This window comes from Cyprinus carpio, chromosome A20, assembly GCF_018340385.1.
Source record: "Cyprinus carpio isolate SPL01 chromosome A20, ASM1834038v1, whole genome shotgun sequence".
In the NCBI taxonomy this organism is placed as follows: domain Eukaryota; kingdom Metazoa; phylum Chordata; class Actinopteri; order Cypriniformes; family Cyprinidae; genus Cyprinus; species Cyprinus carpio.
The window spans coordinates 15602207-15622447 of record NC_056591.1 but is presented as its reverse complement, the minus strand read 5'-3'; the positions used below and the strand labels follow the sequence as shown (position 1 = coordinate 15622447).

General features: G+C 36.4%; 2 protein-coding genes across 5 annotated transcripts; one reads left to right on the top strand and one right to left on the bottom strand.

Moving 5' to 3' along the window:
- The first annotated feature begins 1955 nt into the window (after window positions 1-1955).
- LOC122148983 (protein max-like) lies at window positions 1956-8290 on the top strand. Of its 4 annotated transcripts, none has more exons than XM_042777801.1 (5): window positions 1956-2154; window positions 2490-2516; window positions 5417-5524; window positions 6660-6783; window positions 6947-8290. In XM_042777801.1, exons 1-5 carry the CDS (start codon window positions 1966-1968, stop codon window positions 7132-7134), a joined length of 636 nt encoding a protein of 211 aa, XP_042633735.1. In that variant the 5' UTR covers window positions 1956-1965; the 3' UTR covers window positions 7135-8290. The 4 variants fall into 4 exon arrangements, with proteins under 4 accessions (XP_042633735.1, XP_042633734.1, XP_042633737.1 ...); XM_042777800.1 differs by having other exon boundaries at window positions 1958-2154; window positions 6645-6783; XM_042777803.1 differs by lacking the exon at window positions 2490-2516 and having other exon boundaries at window positions 1963-2154.
- Window positions 8291-9424: 1134 nt separating this feature from the next.
- Window positions 9425-18840, bottom strand: LOC109082285 (protein farnesyltransferase subunit beta-like). Its single transcript, XM_042777799.1, has 12 exons — window positions 18620-18840; window positions 17831-17895; window positions 15130-15202; window positions 14859-14950; window positions 13747-13909; window positions 13580-13662; window positions 13172-13258; window positions 11690-11819; window positions 11171-11303; window positions 10935-11046; window positions 9979-10093; window positions 9425-9889 (listed from the first exon to the last, which is right to left on the bottom strand). Exons 1-12 carry the CDS (start codon window positions 18716-18718, stop codon window positions 9767-9769), a joined length of 1275 nt encoding a protein of 424 aa, XP_042633733.1. The 5' UTR covers window positions 18719-18840; the 3' UTR covers window positions 9425-9766.
- Window positions 18841-20241: the final 1401 nt, after the last annotated feature.

Below are 20241 nucleotides of genomic sequence, written 5' to 3'. Positions count from 1 at the left end.
GCCAGTACTAGAAAACATTCAACATTCACTCTGACTATCTTATTTAAAGGGTCCTTTTTTCTGGTAGGGTGTGTCAGAGTAAAAACTGAGTGAAGTAAAGGGTAAGTGACAGTATTTTTGTGTTTGCACGAGTCCTCCGATTTGGTACTCTGACCTTGTGGGGGAGTGAACACAACTATGTGCTTGTTTTTACCCTTTTACTGATCCAGCAGCTCATTTAATCCACTGTGTAAGCTCCTTATCTGTAGCACTATTTTGAGGAGAGAGGGGAAAATACATATATATAGTCTTGCTTTTGGAAAGTTTGACAGTTGAGTTTTATTGACTGTTGATTTATAGCCTGTACAGAACAGACATTTTAAATCATATCACTAAAAGATATATAAAAGTTGTGTGGTCTCATGAAATATACTATGCAATTTGATTATAGTCTGCTGTATTGTACATATGTATGTGATAAGTTTTGTGGCCTTTTTGGTCATTAAACAACATGTATTTTTTATTGGCAACAAATGTATTTTTATAGTATATTATTTAGCCATTTCCCTTGTACAGTAATTTCAAAGTTAAAAACTATTTAACTTTTTTAATAAACAGACAATCACAGTCCTTACAACAAAAACAATGTTGTTACTTTCAGAGATTTTGTGAAGAATAATCAGTGTATTTTTCATAGACCTCTGGACATGTAGTTGATATTTGCTTTTGCTTTTTTAATCTGCTAATTTATGTTCTGAACCTCGTGATTAGTTAAAAAAAAATGACAAATTGTGTTTTTACAACTTGCTTTGTTTATGTAAAATATATTAATAAGAAATCAGAATGTAGCTAGTATTTCAAAACGGTACCTAAACAGGTGTGTAGGAATTAAGTTTATTACGATTTTTGTTGTTCTTTTAAACTGAAACCCTATTCTGCTATATAATAGTAGCTTGTATACGTATGTGGTTTGTATTGTTATTGCTCTAATAAAAATAATAAAATAAGAATGTTAACAACGCTTTAAATATTTATCGTGTAGTATTACTCACAAATATTTCTAGTATTAGTAATCACCATATTAGTCACAAATAGCACTGAGCAATTTCCACGTGTCTTGCTTGTAGCACAACAAAAAATAAACTACAATTACCATGAAGCATTCTCATTAAAAGCGCTTTCCTTCGACTTGAAGCAGGGGGCAAGGAAGTCGACCGGAAGTTGAAGTCGGCCGCGTGCCGCCATCTTGTAGCAGAACTTCACTTGCGTTAGCATCCCAGACTCCCATTCATTTTTGCGTCACACAGCGAATAAATTTACATCTGAGGCGTTCTCCATTTGTTTAGTTCATTATTTATTTCTAAAGATACACGACAATGTAATAAAGGGCTCCATTACCTTCTATGTTACATTATGGCCCCGTAGAAACAGTTTTTTGTAAAAATAGGCTAACGATTGCGTCATAACCACTCGACTCTCTGTCGCCGCACAGTAGAGAAATTACCGTACAGACAGGAGGAGAAGCTCGCTCGGGGAGACGTGTATGGCACATTTTAAAAATACTATACAAAATAATTAATCATAATACTTACTCCTGCTCACTCACGCCAAAGAACTACCCCGCTCATCGCCGTCTCTGCAAGATTCGATGGCAGTTAACGCACAGCTACTAGAAGATTTACAATCTGTCAGACAGGTTGCTGACGTCATCAAGCTTAGTTTGAGTCTGCGCGTCAGAAACGGAAGTGCTAAAAATCGCTAAAAACGGGCTTCACTTGTCTCAATTGAGTTCCAATGGGGTCGCTGTGTCCATTTCTTTTACTGTCTATGACTTGAAGTAGAAACGCAACTCAGAACTGCTGACTGGGTGTTGTAGTTGTACATAATAGATTCGCTGTTACATCGCCCAACCACTTCGTTCTAAAAAAAAACAACAAATCCCATAATGCCTTGCGCCGTAATCACAGGCGTGACACGCCACGGTAAATGTCCGTGTGTAGGCGAGTCACGTGTGGAGAGTCCGTTGATCTCGTTTCGTGTAAGCAGTGTATCTCTCCTGTTTGTGCATTTGATTTGGGCCCCATTTCATGTTGTTTTCAAAACAACATTTCGTGTAGATTTGTCTATCTTCGCCGAAGAATGAGCGACAACGATGATATCGAGGTCGACAGTGATGTGAGTATAGTTATTAGTGTTTGTACTCTGTATGTATGAGAACGAAACCTCTTGTATTTTCGATACTTGAGCCTTAATACGAGGCTAGCCTGTTAGCTTGTTAGCCATCCTGGCGTTTGAAATAATTTTCCAGACAGTTAAATGAGAATATCAAGCCAGATGAGCAATTACAAACGGGGTCGAGTTTATACTTGTCTCCGTGTGTGTACATTTGGGATACTATGTACTAAAACAGTGCATTGCATCCATCAATAGCCAGTTAACGTTAAGTATCTCTCTTACAGCTGTAGCTACATTTGTACTTTTCTGTTCTGTTTTTTTTTTTTTTTTTACAGGAAGAATCACCGAGATTTAACTCTGTGGTGCGTAATAATCGGAGCAATTAATTCAGTTTAGTGTTTAATGCCGAAAATTGCTTCTCTTTTTGAGATTAGCTACCATTTATTTCCGGGTAGGTACTGAACGGCCGTGACTAATTTGCATCGGTGGACGACAAAACAAGATAGAATCAAGCCAAAAAGTGGGTGGATGTGGTGGATTGAATGAGGATGAGTAGAAAAGCACACAGCCTGCTCGTTTTGAGTCGGTTCAGGGAGCTCAGTGCTCGACAGCAGGGCACTTGCTGCAGGAGGGAGGGACGGACGTGAGCGCGAGCCGCATCTACACTGCGAGTGCGCGACGGTAGCAGTGTATTTTGCGCGTGAGTTGAACGATGTGAATACGTCGACAGGGTGATCCCTTGTAATGTATGCATTAAACCCAAATGAGATCTTGTTTTTGTTAGACTAGACGGTGTATGAATAAATAAGCAACATTAAATATTAATCCTCGACCTATGGAACAACCCCCTTTTTAATTTACAAAGTCATTTTTGTTATGCATTACCAAAACATTAATAAACAGACAAAACAGTAATAGAAAAGAGGGAAAAAATAAAATTAACATACACACAGATATATATATATATATATATATATATATATATATATATATATATAATGCACACATGCATTCATACATATGTAGAATGTATGTGAACTAATAGGGATCATTATTACATGTAAATATTAAATATCACCAAAATAAATTCTGTCATTATTTATTTGCCATAATCATTATCAAAATCTCTATATTCTTTATAAAAAAAATGAAGATGAAGGTTTATCAGTCCCTAATATTCTGTATCAAATATTCTATATTCTGTATTAAAGTCATACAGATTTGAAACAACATGAAGATGCAATAGTAATTTTTTAATTAACTGTCTCTTAAAATTAACTGTCAAATTTACAGTCTGGGCAGTGACAGTGAGGGTTTTAAGGCAGTTGATTTCTTAGGCTTTCACATTACTATACATTTGTGATTTGTCCTTTTGTTAAAGCGTAATGCTTTTGTTTACACCATTATCCATTACAATAACCCAGAGGCTTGAACAAGTGCGTGAACCTGCTGCTTAACGAGTAATGCTAACAAACATGAATCTTTAAAGAAAAATGTAGTGTAGAAGTGCAGTGGTGGCATAGAGTAGTTTATTCCCTAAATCAATTTAAAACTACATTGCTGAGTGCTTAATTTAAATGATGTGACCAAGTTAAAATTTAAATGTCTCTCAGAAACTGTATAAAATGGTTTACAGTGTGAACTTGGGCATTTTCAAAAACTAAAAAAGCATGACAATCTCCTTAGGTCACTTAATGTCGCTTTGAAATGAATGCAGTGTAGCTTTCCATGCATTTGGAAATTTCTTGGGATTTTGTGGAGATGGGAAAGCAGTCTGTTAAACCAGGGAACTGTCTGCTCAGCTTGTTCTTAGGCTGCTCTGTTTAACTTGAAAAGGGGTTTGTAGACCCCTTCACATCCTAGATTAAAATGAATTGACTTTAACAGTACAATAGTGTTATTTTTTAACTTCACAACCTGTTTTGATGTTAAAGGGATAGACGTAACTGTCATCATTTACTCACATTTGTGTCGTTCCAAACCTGTATGGCTTTCAAACAAAAAGAAGATATGCTGAAGAATGTTTCAACTGCTTTTATCCATGTTTTGTGTTCCACACTTGAAAGTCATTCAGATATGGAATGACATGAGGGTCAGTAAATGATGTGAAAAGCTTTATTTTTAAGTGTGCTATCACTTTAAGTAGTGACTGATCAGTGGGAAATGTGTGGCAATCGAGTTCATAGCAAAATGTTTAAAATAGCACTCATCACAAAGCAGGCTTGTTTTTACTAGTCTTGAGTTTTCATTGGGTAGACTGGAGACACAAGGTCTGCAGTGTCCCCAAAGTCCTGTTTATCTCCCCCTCCTTTTTGTGCTGGGAGGAAATAGTTTTTCTTATCAGGATGTTAAGATCATAGGACAACAAGAGGGCATATTGTAGACTATATTCCAAGAAAGCTTCCTCTGCAATAGTACTTATCATTTTGCTTTCTTTTATGTAAGTTACAGCCCTTTATACCTTTAATTTAGTGGAGACATTGTGCTTTTTTATGATAGAATTGTGGAGAAACCACATGCATAGTTTTCACTATACTTGAGTGCAGAATAGCCCTTGTCATGTTGAGCACTTGGACACTTCACGTGCATGTAATTCAATCCTGACATTGGCAGTGTACAGCGTAACCTTTTAGACATTAGACAGACAGACTGGATCTCCCAGTAACACTATGGCCACACATAGCTCTTCCAGGTGCAGCATAGACACTGGAATGTCTTTGTGCTGCCCGGTGGCACTTCAGCCTTCGGATAACTGCTTTCGTTTTGCTGCTTTTTCCAAGGAATGCAAAAAGGGCACTTGTTAATGAGTCACTGGATTCGAAACAGGTTTTACAGCTGTGCTTTTATGTAATAACACTGTCTTGGCCAAGCCCAGTGACACTGGACTCCAGTGGCCGTGTTGTTTGAGGGATAGTACAATTGCAGTCTTTGTCCTATAAGAGCAGATACGTCACATATTAGTATGTCTTAAATGAACTAAAGTAAATTCAAAAAAAAGAAATAGCAACAAAGAAAGATAGTACACAAGAATAAGCTGCAAAAAATGATGATATGCAACTTGTCTCTATTACAACACTCAATTTTTTTCAATCACTTAGTCAAAAAAAAAAAAATAGAATCCAGTTTTTGTTGAGATTTAAAGGTCTGTATTACTACATGGTTTGCTAGTCAAACTATAAGTGTTTCCATATAACTAACACTATTAGCCAATGGCACCATGACCAGCGAAGAGGCTGACGCCGCTGTGGTTCTCTCATTGCAGGCAGACAAACGGGCACATCACAATGCGCTGGAGCGCAAACGTAGGGACCACATCAAAGACAGCTTTCACAGCCTTCGGGATTCCGTTCCCGCCTTGCAAGGGGAAAAGGTTGGTGAATGTCACTAGTAAAACCATGTGGAACACAAGTAGGCATAAAGGATGTTTTTGTGTGCTTTTTGTTAATGAAATGTCAGCTGTTACACTGAATGTGATGACTTTAAATGTTATCATGAGATGATTAGCTTGGGATTTCCATGTCGAGGTGTGAATGAAAAGCGTAATGAGAATTGGGAGCAGAGTGATGTGATCCCAGTATAGGCGTGGTGCCAGGAAGCCATTACAAGGGGAAATGCGGTTTCTCCTTCCTCTTGTGTTTCATATCTGCAATAGAATGTTCAAGAATGTAATAGAAATCATTTTTGACCTTTATGATAGAGCTATATTTCTAGCCACATGACTAGGGATGCACAATATTGTGGTACCATATTGGTTATTGGCTGATGTAAGTTTATTTATTTATCGGTATCGCTTAATATAGGATATTTATTTTTGTTCTGTTTTTACATTTATATCAAGTTAGTGTTAGATGACGGCAAAGGTAAAGTTAATCTTTAAAAACCACAAATAATTGAATTTCTCTGCTAAATGTAGTATTTAGCCAATCTCAAAATGAATGTTTTTCATACTGTACATTATAATGTTATGATGCCTATAATACTCTTGTAGCATTTAAAACAATTGATTTGAGGTCAATGTTATTTTTAATTAATTTGGCTAAAATAGTATAGAAATGTAATATTGGACGGTTAATATTGGTCATAAAATAACTAATGCTTCCCTAATCATTTCATTATTTCTCTAGTGAATTAATGGCTTTTTGCCACCATCTAACACTCACTCAGTAATCTCTGAAAGCATGATTTATAATGCAGTTATTAGAATGAATGTGTATTTTTATACTGTAAATTGTAACGTTGTGATGCCAACTTTTTTTATTGAATATTTTAAAGTGTTTAAATTTTCATTTTAAAGACAAATATTGAGTTTTCAGCCATTTATTGGTTATTGGTCATATAACATGAACATTTTTGGCTTATCGGTAACGATCAGAATGTGTAGCTATTTAAATAGGAGGTTTTTAAGCTATTTGGGTTGTTTGGGATTCAAATGTGTGCAATGAAAATGCATTCCTTGCGTCAAATTCTAGTTTTTAATTTGTTGCTGACAGCAATCTATCAAACAGGCATCCCGAGCTCAAATCCTAGACAAAGCCACAGAGTACATCCAGTACATGCGACGGAAAAACCACACACACCAGCAGGACATCGACGACCTGAAGAGGCAGAACGCTCTGCTGGAGCAACAAGGTGGGTGACGCTGCGTTACTCCTCGCTTTTGTCGTCTGGTCATGCCGATCTGTGCCAGTAGGTTTCTGTGCAGAATTCTCATTTGACTGTTGTAATGCCTCACACAACATATGATCTTAGGCAAAAAATGAAGAATGTGTCGTCCTTTGTTTTTAATCTTCAGTACGGGCACTGGAGAAAGTCAATGGGACCACGCAGCTGCAGGCCAACTACTCCTCTTCAGACAGCAGCTTGTACACCAACCCCAAGGGCAGCGCTGTATCGGCCTTCGACGGTGGTTCCGACTCGAGCTCAGAGTCTGAGCCGGAGGAACAGCGTTCCCGGAAGAAGCATCGCGGAGAGGACAGCTAAACAGCGGATCCTCGACCCGCTCCATAAAGTTCTCCTCTGAGGGGAGGGAGAGTCACAGCAATGGCCTGTTTCTTGTTGTATTTTGTGTACCTCAATCGCCCCAAACCACCTTGATCTATCTCTTTCAGTGAATGTCAACCCTCGATTCCACACCTGAAAAAACCTCCGCCAGGTTTACAAGAGAGAGGGACGCCTGTTACGGGAAGAACACTCACGGAAAACACAACTTGTTTTTACTCTCCCTCCTTCTCTGTTCGTCCATCTTGCGTCCTGGCACACGCAACAACAAACAATGATTTCAACCCAAAATGAGGCAGCTTTGCAACTTAAGAACTTGATGCTTTGTTTTTTTCTTTGTACCCTTGTCTGCAATCCCTCCAGATGGAAATCCAAAGGGGTGAATGAGGGGTACAGCTCCTAGCACTGCTAAAATATAATTTTTTTTTTTTTTTTGAATATCTTAAAGCCTGCTTAGAACTTACCCATAGCTGAATTGTCCTGAGTGGTTTGCCTTTCTAAATATTTGTTACTTTCCATAAAGGAATGTTTTTGAAGCATCTATCAATGTACCCCTTGTTAGACTTTTGGGATGAGTGACACATTTTGATGTGTTATTGATAAAATCCCTTATTTAAAAAAGAAAAAAAAAATGCTTTATGGGAAGGCTGCTGAGCTTGTGTTGTACTTGTTGTTTTAGCCTGATGTAGTAAAGTTTACAGGTTGGGGAAAAAAAGAGATTTTGTTTAAAAAAAAAAAAAAAAAAAAAAAAAGGGGTTAAAGTAAAAAGTGATAAAGCGTATATTTTGCATCTGTCACCTGAGCCTCCCAAACATGTTTTTCATGTATTTCACTTGGGAATATAAATGTTCCAAATGATGTCCCCCACCCCACAAAGCTAGTCAATATTGAACGAGTAGATTCATGTCGTGACTTTTAAAGGTAAATGTTCATCGGAAACCGCTGCACACTGCAAAAGTTGCATTTTGAGTATCTAGGAGTGCGTGTGCGTATCTTTTACCATATTTTCCACTTAGTACATTAGTAAACTGAGTAGGTCTGATTCCATTCCATGGAAATTACTGGTATGTTGTACATACTGCCAACAGTTGAGGCCTACCTTTACAATGAGAATATAAATAAACTATTTTATCCTTTACATATGCTGTGTGGTTCCTTTGGTTCTCTATATATGTTTGACTCTAAGGTCCCAGCTGTCCACAACAAACACCCCATAAAACTAAGATATATGTGTAATAAAAGCAAAAAATAAAGAAAATTACAAAAAAAATACACTTCAATTTCAGTTTTTACCAGATTAAATATTTTTGAGTTTGGCATAACTATAATAATGCATATTCATAAAATGTAAGTATAATGCAATCTCCATTTTTATAAATGACCTTTTTCAGGTCTTATAATCATAAGTAGCAAGTTATTAAGGGGGGTGAATACAAATTATTTTAGCTTATTTTAATTCTTTTGTCTTATTTTAAATCAATTTAAGCCATCGCAAAGAAAATAAATGGTTGCAGTTATATACTGCACTATTACATTTATTATATTTGATCATTTACTCACTCTCATGTTTCAAACCTGTATGACTTTGCTAATTTTTTTAAAATGCTAAGCTTAGATGCGAAACTCAAAAACTGAAAAAAAGCATCATAAAATTGGTCTGTATTATATGTGTGCTTTAATCCAAGCCTTCTAAACCATATGTGTGAAGCTTCGTGTGAGCAACAAGTAAAAAACCCATTGAATTCATTCCCCTCCATCTTAGTTCTCAAATTTCATTCATACTTACATTCATTCATACACATCAGGAGAGCCACTCAAACCTTTTGAATAAACTTGGATGAGGACAAATTTTATGGATTACCTAAATGTTGATTTTCTTTGTTCTGAAAACTGCAGTGTCCACATTTCTCCAAGCTCATACAGGTTTGAAAAGACATGAGAGTGAGTAAATAATGACAGAACTTTCATTTTTGGACGAACTGTTCCTTTAATGTGCTCTGATAAAATACTAACATAGTAAGATTAAAAGCATGATGATTGAATTATTGAATACAGTTTAAAAGCACATTGAATAGCACAGATGATATTTTTAAATTGCACCCAAAGATTACAAAATGTAAACACTGTACTCATGGCTGAGTAGTAGCCAAACTATATTGGCAGTTACCATATTCATTTCAGTTGTACCCTTCAACCAGCACTCATTAATTAGAGATGACAGAAATGAAAGTCAATTCATCCCTAATACACCAACCAGGAAATAAAAACAAACTTCCATCCAAGTCTTTATTTCTGTCCAGAACCTACTGCCACGTGCACTCTGGGAAACATTTACCAAAGCCCAAAATAAGCTGGTATGTGCAGTAACATATCAATCAATGACTGGTGCATGTAAAACACCTCGCCTAGTCAGTCTCTACTGTTTTCCCTGGCTACAACCCATAAACCCACACTGAAGCTGTAGTAGATCAGAGCCTCAGAGTGTTCCCCATCTGTAGATGCTGTACAGACCAGCAAAGGACGTTTGGCTACAGCATTTACAGATGATGCCTCTGCGTTAGGTCAAGCTGGCTCAAACCCCCAAATATGTTTATAATAGAAAAAGAGGAAAAGTCTATGACTGGTCCATTGCACTTAGCGTAGGTCCTGTCTGAACTGGAACAGGCAACCGGTGGAAATGTTCAATCGCCCGGGCCACCTTCTCTGGGCAGATGTTGTAAACTGGATGAGTTGGTGCCTGGATGGAAGAAATATAAAAACATTTAGTTATATTAGTACACTCATCTCAATGTGGGTGAGCTCAACTGAATTTTCCGTATCTCTCACCAGTCTGTTCTCGTCCCGACCGAGGATCAGCTCGTTATGGAGGTCTTTGTTTCCGAAATGCTGTGCTATCGAGAGTCCACTCAGACAATAGCACGTGTGGTAGAAATCTCTAGACCTGTGGGGAATCAATGATTAATAGATTATGAAAGTCTGGTTTGGTCTTTAGTAAAATTAGTAAAAAATAAATAAAATAAAATCCAAGACAATTGTATTTTTCAGATTTTAAAGTTCACATTTTAATTTGTTTGATCCACAAAGTAAAAAAAAAAGTCAGATGTAATGGCCATGGTTTTTCCATGACCTTTCCAGGTAGATATTTGTGGTTTTGTTCATTACTGGAAAATGATATTTACAAATCATTAAAAATCCTGTTTGTGATTCATTGAAAAGAATTCAATTCAAAAGAATAATTCAATCACAAATTTGCCATCACTACAGAAAGTTTTGCTCCATACAAACTCTAGATGAGCATTATCAAGCTGATGAAATGTTTTAGAGCAGAGTAGAACTATATATATATTTTTTTTTTGCAAATCAACTCCATTAATTTTTTTTTTTTTTTTTTGCAATTCAATTCCATTACAGTTCTGGAGAGTAATCCCACTCTCTTGAAAAATGTGGATATAACTAAGTCTAATTATAAAAGTGTGATTTTAAATGTATTAAATTTGCATTTTATGAACATTTTTCAAGCTATGCCAAGCTTTAAGAATTTATTGGGTAGAAATTTTGAGTAAAAAAAAAAAATTTTTTTTTTAAAACCCAGTAAATCACAAGAAACTGAAAGGTCATGGGGCGTTCAAATATTGTTTGGTGACGATGGGGGGCCTTCATGTCAAAAAGTTTGATAATCTGACATTTAATTTGAGACATTACTGTTACACATTATTGCAAGCTTATAGACTGTATTATATATGTATGTATTTGTAGGTTTGCAGTGGAAGAGCTGTACTCACTTGCCCGGTTTGTCCAGAAGGCCTCCACCAGGATTCTGGCAGCAGAGAAGGATGTATTCCTGTAGGGCCTTTCTCTCAAACATCCAGCTACTCATGCTCAGTGTTGAGTCTCCTACACACACAGTAATATTTTCATAGGTTAATCTACTAGAAGTAGACTACTACAAAAAATACATCAGAAAAAAAAAAGACAAAAATCTAAGCAAAAGTGTTGTTTTTCTAGGATGACTGCTCACCTTCTTTAAAAAGAGCCCTGTGGAGTAACGGTAATACTCCTGCTTGCCAGAAGGAGTAACACCCATCCACCAGCTTGTTACAGCGGCCCTGAAACCCACCTTCAAAACGCATTTGTCTACTGGTTACCCAGCGCTAATGAAGGAAAAAGAGAGAAAATCCTCCAATTTACAGGTTTACAAGTATCAGCATAGGAAGATCATTAGTGCTGCTGCCTTATCGTTAAGACAAATCTCCCTGTGCACTGGGACTGTTTAGGTCAACATCTGCTAAAGACCCTGGATATCTGCTGATCTAAGCATCTATGACACTGCAGCACACATTGATGTTAATATTTCCAAGCATCTTTAGTGTCCCAGAGGAACCTGTAATGAGGCACTTCTCCTCCAACGTTCAGGATACACACAACTAACCTTTAATGCATCTCATAAACCTCAGTTTATTCACTGTAATGGACAGGAAGAGTCAGGTTAAGTAAAAGGTGGAACTGTAGCAAAGGGAAAACAAGGCAAGATACTTACTAACAAGGCTTTGAGATCCAGCATATGATCTTTGCCCAGTATGACCAGGGCAGCAGTACCACAGAAGGTATAGCCGCCATGTGCTTCAAGTCCTGGTACTCCACCTAAACCGCCCTCCCAGTTCTGACAGCTGAAGGCCGAAGGAAAGCACAACATTGGTCAAAGAGTTATGGCCTTCTGTGTGCTGTGTCTGAGATTTAATCCATTTCCGGACAGAACACGCTTTTGTGTTTAAAACGTGAAACAGTGGAATGAGAAATAATGTTTTTTACAAGTTGAACTTCTTTCAACTTGAGCGCTGCATTTTTAGGATGTGTCATGCACAAAAAGATGTGAATGCAATGGTCTAATGTGTCCGTCTAGAGCATGTTTACATAGAAAAGCAGATCAATGTAATGCAAAACATGTTCTGTGTGAATTATGGAAGGATATTCCATAAAGTGACTGACGTCACTCACAGACGATTGTGCCGAATGCTTTGAACAATGGAGGTAATCGCTAATGGCAGCTGCCGATCTGATAGATGCATGTGAACGAACAGTATAACCAAGGTCTCCTTAAATTCAGAGTATGGGATACCATACTTAGCTATACTTACACATCATGTCACTTTCACTTATATTCCTTGAACCCTACATAATAAAAAATTATCCAATTGTTTTAACCCCAAATTCAGCGACAATCGGCACAATCATCTGCGAGTGATGTCACCTTCCAATACAAATGTCCCATAGTATAGTCCCACTCCTGACACTGACTGACAGGTTTCCGTGGAAGGCATCAGAATACAAATGCTAAAGAAATTGCGATTCCATTGGAGTTTTAGTAGAGAGAGTGAAAAAGCAGACGTGGTAATTAATATTGCTATTTAAATATGACTAACTCGTGAGAACTGGTTAATACATTTGCAAATGGACTTTGCGTTTCAATTTGAAACTTGGCAGTCACTGTGCATTCGCCAAAGCGAAAACACAAACGGTAATGCAAGATTTGCAATTGTGTTTGGATTATGTCACTATTTATGCGTCCACATATGGAAAACGCAATTTAAAATACAATTCGCAATTCCTTTTGAAAATAGTCCGGAAAATCCTTCCATAGTGAATTGCCCTTTAAAGTGTAATAAATATAAAGACATTTTTTATTGATATTAAAATATTTTTCAAAAATTTCAGAATTAGTTTTTCTGTTCAACCATGTTATATGGGATTTCATAGTGGGGTGAATGGCATGATATAGACATGATTTGGGCACCAGATGGGTTGGTCCACAGGTTTCATGTTGACCTTATATTTGAATCAACCAATCAGAATCACGCATATAATCTAACGAGGGCTAATTCAGTCAGATAGGGCCGGCATAGAACTGTTGGACAAGCTCATTACTTCAAGCCCATAATGTGTCTACATTGGCTCCACTATGAAATGTTGGCTAGGATCATTTGAATGTAACTGAATTGTAATAGAATGTGGAAGTAGTTACCTGAGAATCCAATTGTGCGTCCCATCAAACAGGGTGGGGGTAATTATATTGGTGAGTGAAGCCACAGAAGCAGCACAATATGCACTCCTATCAGATTAGACACACAATAGCAACCATGAGTCAACAGGCAGACAATGATCACCATCTATGCATGTTAATAACCACAAGCTACATAAGACTAAAAGCCTGTAGGAACCAATTCATTTTCAAAGTGACTTTCTTTGTTTAGCGCTGACCTATGGTGAACATGAAGCATTTTTCTAGCATTAATCTGTCTGTTGGGAGCAGTAAAAGGTCACTCTTGAAAAATGCTTCAGCACAGTAACATCAGAACACAGGGAATAGAGAGATGTATGGATGTTGTGAAGATGCTTCAGGGTATGCTGAAATAACGGTGACAGAACTCACCTGACGTCCACCTCCCCACCCACATGCATCACAAAGGAGCCATCTGGCTGCTTCACAGAGTACAGGAAATCCAGAAGCTTCTCCTTGATGGGGGAGGGGAAAAAGAAGAATGTGTTTCCATGGTAAAATGATCAATGCAACATCTATAGATAAGCAGGTGATAATACAAAGCAAATGTGAAACCTGTTGATGACTTTGTAGGCCTCCTCTGTGCCCAGGATGCAAAGGGCGTTTACAGCTGCGTAGGTGGGAGCCAGGTGAGCATGTTGACTCGGACCTCCACCGAACCCACCTGTTGGACTCTGACATCTGGCCAGAAACTGACACACGCTAGCAGACAACAGTTAACATTGTGATATATTTACAACAGCAGGCATATAAATGTCATAGGAACTTAAAGTGCCCCTATTATGCCATTTTGAATATTGCCTTTCATGCAGTGTGTAATGTAGCTGTATGTGAATGATCTGCAAAGTTGTAAAGCTGAAAGTGCATGATAAATAAATAAAGTTATTGTCTCCCAAAAGAAAGAAATGACTCAGAACAGCCTAAACGAGTCGTCAGTAATTTGAATCTCACTTCTGTAATGGCTACACGTCACAGGGTAACACATTTGCATGATGCCCGAATATTATTAGTGTTTGTAAAAACAACTGAGTATTACATGATAGCAAAGATAAACTAAATGTAAAAATATGCAAAATTAACATGCTCAATTAGAAATGCAATATTGACATATATCAATAGATTTAAAAAAAAAAAAAAAATCTCATTTCAAACACATGACATAATGCAGATATAATTCTAACTATATAATATAATTCCCTAAATATATTCCAATCTCTAATTTGACTGCTATTATAGTCAAATTTGCTATCAATGCTGTACAAAACTGATCATTCATTTTGGCTAAATTATCACTTTCAGAAAAAGCATTAAAAACACTAAAGAATGCAGTAACAATCATAGCAAAAATATGACTCTTCTAATGAATTTACCTCTGTGTTACAGTCATTTGAATGTAATTTTTAATAAAAAAAAATTCTGTCTGTTTGAAAGTCATAAGCACATAAGATGTCTTCAACCAGGCAGTTATAAAGTGATCTAAGCACAGTCTGCATGGAGAAAGAATGCATCTGCGTCATAGCTGCTAATGTAATGCACACTGACTTTATCTGTAGTGGTTACGTTAAGACCAGGATAGTAACTGTGTAAGGGGACCTAACGCGTGTCTCACTGCCACGTGTACTCTGAATCGCAGAGAAGGGCTTGTACTCACTCTGAGGCAACTGCTGCTGGCACAGGCTCCTCTAGCAGCTCCAGACTGTGCAGGATCCAGTAGCAGAGCCAAGGCCGGCTGGCATCCAAACACTGAAGCCAGAAAACATGCAGATTCAGCAGCCATCACCCACTGAAGTACTAAAATAACTAAAACTAAATTTAAAAACTAGAACTTAATAAAAACATACTATAAAAATAAAATCTAACACAAAATATTAGCAAAACCTATAATAGTATATCAGTGATACTGCGACAAAGATATCGATTACCTCATATGCATCAGAGAGATGACGTAAACCTTTCTTCAGATAATGATAGTGTTGTTCCCTCAGTAAAGTGGGCTTAAAAAAATGTGTAGAATCATCTTATTAGAATCTAGCTACTGCAAACTATAAATCATTTTTAAACTAAAAATATCACTCTATTCATATAGTCATGTGATCAAGATTTATAATAGCTTAGTACAAGGCAACAACTTATTTGTACAAAGTAAGTTCAACAACTGAGCTGACATCCTCCAATTATCCCCATCAAAGGAAGTGGCAGTGTTAAAATGATAGAGTCCGTGAGTCAGAACAGCCTACACACAGTACGCTTGACTTCAGCGCTGGCCACAGAGAGCTGCTGGGGCATGTCTAATTTGAGGGTACCGATCATTAACCCCTGTTCTCTCTCTCCACTGCTGCTCTCTACTGGGCCACAGAAAGCACAGGCATTACATTTGTGACTAACTGAACAGAGTGACATATGGCCTTACATGTGAACTAATGCTTTAGTTGACAGATTTGTTGTGCTGTCTTTGTAGGATAATTTATTTGTCCTGTCATGCCTGAAATGAACTGTAATTAAACTGACAGACTTTATTCCTGTGAAGCTGCATTTTCAGCAGTCATTAGTCCAGTTTTTAGTGTCACATGATCCTAGGACTGCACGATTATGACAAAAATCATAATTATCGATTACTCCCTTGAAATTATAATTGCGATTATTAATTACGATTATCACAATTTACATTGAATGATGTTTATACCATTGTTTGATGCAACTGCATGCCATATTCTTGTATTCTTATATGAAAATAAACAATCTAAAAACACTCTAACTGAAAAACTTTTAGTGCTTTTCAATAGTATTAAGCCCCAAATGTCAGCTATACATTGGACTGGTTTCTTCTTTAAATTATAAAAAAAAACATTTAAATATGAATGGTATTATAATGTTATACTAAAACTAAAATTAAAACAATGGAAAAACCCTTAAGATAACATGTAGAAAGAAAAAATGCATCTAAAGCACACAGAATAAAATAAGTGGACTCTGAACGATTAATTGCCGCTTTGAACGATTTACATAATTGTAATCGCGATTAGAAATTCGATTCATTGTGCAGCCCTACATGATCCTTCAGAAATCATTGTAATATGCTGATTTGCTGCTCAAGAAACATTTCTTCTTATTATCCAGTTGAAAACAGTTAAATATGCTAAATATTTTTGTAGAAACCAGGATTTTTTTTCAGAGTTCTTTGATGAAGTGAAAGTTCAAATGAACAGCATTTATTTGCTTTAGAAATCTCCTTTGTAACATTATAAATGTCTTTAATGTCACTTTTGAGCAATTTAATGCATCCTTATCAAATAATCGTAATTTCTTTCGAAAATTCTTACTGACCTCAAACATTTCAACAGCTTTGCATATTTCTTAACTATTTATTTAAAAGTGATTTGCCATTTACAAAACTACAAGAACATATAGTCAACATGCAATAAACGGTAAGCATAGTGCTTATGAATGTGTTTTTGCACAGTTTTCTCACTGGAGTATAAAATGAGAGAAGTTGTTAATTTAACAACAGAGGCAAAAAGTACCATCTGGATATGTGGCAGAACAGCTGATGTGCTACTACTGCATCTCTTCCAAATGTTTAGGGTTACACAACCTTTGTCTGGCAGTCTGATTACATTAGTTTAACCACAGCTGGGATTCTCATTTCATCTACATGTACATGTGTTCTGAGTATAGAAGCAAGTTCTGAAACGCACAGACCTCTGCTGTGGTGGAAGAAGGTGAAAATTAGATGTACCAGAGGCTAGGGCTGGGCAATATATAATATATACATTGAATATTAGAAATGTTATCACGAATAATTGAATAATCATTATTTTGTGACATCGAATATTGTCGAAAACAAGATTAATGTGCTAAAGACGGCACAAAATTTCACTCCTCCTGCAAACTAGCCAAAAAGTGCTTATATGTTCTACCAACTAGTTCCCCAATCGGAAAGATTTTAGTGCCAGTGGGAACAATGTCATGCCACTGAGCATCTCTTAAACCACAAACCATTGGTAGACTGTTCTTAGCTAAAAACTTGTGACACACTTGCATAATTTATCCCAGTTGCACAGTGTAAAATATGCAAAAAATGTGAATTATGTGCAAATTATTTTTTGTGCCCTCTTTTTACATACTGTTAGATTTACATTTTTTAACTGAATAAAAAGAAAACAAGTGCTCACTCGGTAGGTATACATTTTTGTAAACTGTTTTTGCACTAAACATATTGAAAGTGCTTAGAAACAATAGCTGCTCTATCCAAATCATGTTTTCTTTTGTATCTGGAAATAGAAGAAAAACAACTTTTAAATTATTCTATAGCAAATGCAAAAACACAGAGATATCAGATTTTAAGTATACTGCCAAGCCCTACCAGAGGCAAATTTCTTAAGTATATTATTTATAGTTTCCTGCATATGCTGTGATGCTACAAAATAATAATGAAAAGACATACATAGCAGACACAAACAGAGAACAATCTAATGTTGGTTTTGCTGCCAAAGACATTTTCTTTTACAGAATAACAGTGATTGCTATCCAAATGCAGCACACTGAAACTCAATGAACTGATATAACAATATTGTGGAGATCCTGCTTTGTGTTAATGGCCAGAGAAGGCTAAACGTTACTTACTGTGGAGAGGTGTGAATTTGCTGGTAAACACTGTACACCTCTTGAATACTGCATTCAACTTTTCTCTAAATATAATGATAAAACGGGGGGAAAAAATGTGGAAGTTAGATAACCAAATAGAAAATGTAACAACAAGCCAAATGACACACAGACAGAAAGATGCACTGTGGATGATACTGCCTATATGTTATGTATATGGGTGGCTGACATGGTTTTCAACAAATTAACTACGTTTTCTATGTCTTGCTAGCTAAATTAACATTTCTAAATATACATGTAAATATCACCTTACACTTAATAACTTCTCGTGGTTAACTGTCAACCACCCGTATAATAATACAGGTCATACACTACAGTGAAACATGAGATAAACCAGTGAATATGAGCAGATTCGCCAACGTTTACAGACGTTCACTCAGAAATGAAAAGTCTGTCATCATTTACACACTTTCATTTTCTCCCTAACATCTCCTTTTTGTGTTCACAGCATGAGGCCGAGTAAATGTTGACAAAATTTCAATTTATGGTGAACTATCCTTTTAAAAGAACCTATACTATTTTCAGAAATGTAAAAAAAAAATGAAAAAAAAAAAAACCCCAAAGGAATAAGCTAAGTAACGTTACTAGGTGAGCTGGACCCAGTGGTATTATAATAATTATACCCAGCATGATTCTCAGTAAGCACTACTGTATCTCTTAGCAAAGTGATGAAGCACAGAACCACAGTAAATAGACAGTTAGCTTCGCGCTAATACCAATTAGCTAACTAAAACTAAGAGTTAAGCTCACCTGTTCTTTCGAGGTCACCGTTTGCACGCCGTCATCGCTGAAAAGCTCAAAAGAGTGTGATTCACGAAAGCATCGCAGAGGAGAAGACGCCTCTTCCATGATGAGATTTGAAAACACATGCACTGTAACAGAAAGCGAGCAGCTCTCCAGCAGAGCAAGTGTCAAGACAGTGTGGGAGGGGTTTCCTCAATGGAGTCGAGTGACTTACAGCTCAAGTACGGAAAGCCTGAAGGCACATAAAGCGGTAAAAGCGATGAAACGTTTTGCAAAATGGCTCTCTCAAACAGCTCGTTTCTTTTTTTTTTTTTTTGTAATCAAAACAAATAATAAATAAAACTATATATATAATTTTTGTTACATAACGTCCTTGCATAACTTTAATATATTCTTTTTAGATTTATATATTTTTTTGTAATCATGTCTGTTTATATATAAAATTATATATATAATTTTTGTGTGAAACATGTAATGTTAACAGTCAGCGGTTTAAATGGGTACTGCAGTCCAAATTCAATATATCGTTTCTCCCGCCCGTCCTCAGAACTCTACACTCAAGCAGGTTGCCAGATTGATACATTGTAAGTTGTAGAGTTGATTCATCTGCATTTTAATATTTCTCTGTTCATAAAACATTTTAGATGGATGCCAAAGCTTTTTAGGTAGGGTAAAATCTGCGATCTCTGACACAGTTTGTTTGCTGGCTCGTGGCAACAGGTGTCGCAATCCTATATTGGGTAAACTGGCAGTGGGCTGAAATTCTGAATCACACAGCAAAAACAGACATTCCGACACGGAACACAATTTTTCAAAGCAGAATAACAGGTTGTAGAATTGTTTTTCGGAGAAACAAGTATGTTGAACTTAGCATGTTTCCTAAATATCTGCAAACATATTATGTTATTTTTATGCTTAAGTGCAGTCAAAAAATTACATACAGCACCTTTAATGTTCTCCTAAAGGTGTTTGTACAGTATCATATGTAAATTGTTTTAATTAAAAAAATATGCATGCTATATTATGTCCTAAAACGTTTTAATAAAGTTATAAAAGACACATATCACGGAATATTCATTTTTTAGATTATGTTTTATTAATAATGCCATTTATTTTCATTCCTTTTGTCCTAGTTCGCCCATGATTCAACTCATATAAACAGTCATATAGAACAGGGTCAGAAATGAACTTTTCCATTAAGGGGCTATATATAAATTTAAGTATCGAAAATTTGAAAATACTTAAATTTAGAACCTGATTTAGAACCTAAACATAACCTGTGTTTACATTAAACAATACTAAATGCAATTTGCTAAAACAATGCTAAAATTAATTTACATGTGAAACAAGTTTGCAAGTTTTAATAAAATTCCACATATAAAAGCCAATTCTATGTTGAATGACAGTTCTCGGTTCAAGCATTCAATTCGATTCGTAAACGATTCAGTCCGGGGTTTGAACCGATTCAACGGATTCATCAAAAAGATTCGACACAAAAGAATGATTCAGTCACGAATCGGGCATCGCTAATTACGACAAACATAATCCCATGTAGATTTATGCCTTTGACGTGGTCTAAATTATTTTAGTTGTAAACAGGCAAAAACGTATCCACTATGAATTTATAA

What these genes read in the sequence shown, in the direction of transcription:
- LOC122148983 (XM_042777800.1), top strand. Translation starts at nt 1,966, where the DNA reads ATGTCCGTGTGTAGGCGAGTCACGTGTGGAGAGTCCGTTGATCTCGTT. An exon ending in ATATCGAGGTCGACAGTGAT is followed by an intron (nt 2,155 to 2,489) that starts GTGAGTATAGTT and finishes TTTTTTTTACAG; the next exon opens with GAAGAATCACCGAGATTTAA. An exon ending in CCGCCTTGCAAGGGGAAAAG is followed by an intron (nt 5,525 to 6,644) that starts GTTGGTGAATGT and finishes TGTTGCTGACAG; the next exon opens with CAATCTATCAAACAGGCATC.
- LOC109082285 (XM_042777799.1), bottom strand. Translation starts at nt 18,718, where the DNA reads ATGGAAGAGGCGTCTTCTCCTCTGCGATGCTTTCGTGAATCACACTCT. An exon ending in CCAGCAGCAGTTGCCTCAGA is followed by an intron (nt 13,910 to 14,858) that starts GTGAGTACAAGC and finishes GTTGTCTGCTAG; the next exon opens with CGTGTGTCAGTTTCTGGCCA. An exon ending in GGTGGGGAGGTGGACGTCAG is followed by an intron (nt 13,259 to 13,579) that starts GTGAGTTCTGTC and finishes CTAATCTGATAG; the next exon opens with GAGTGCATATTGTGCTGCTT.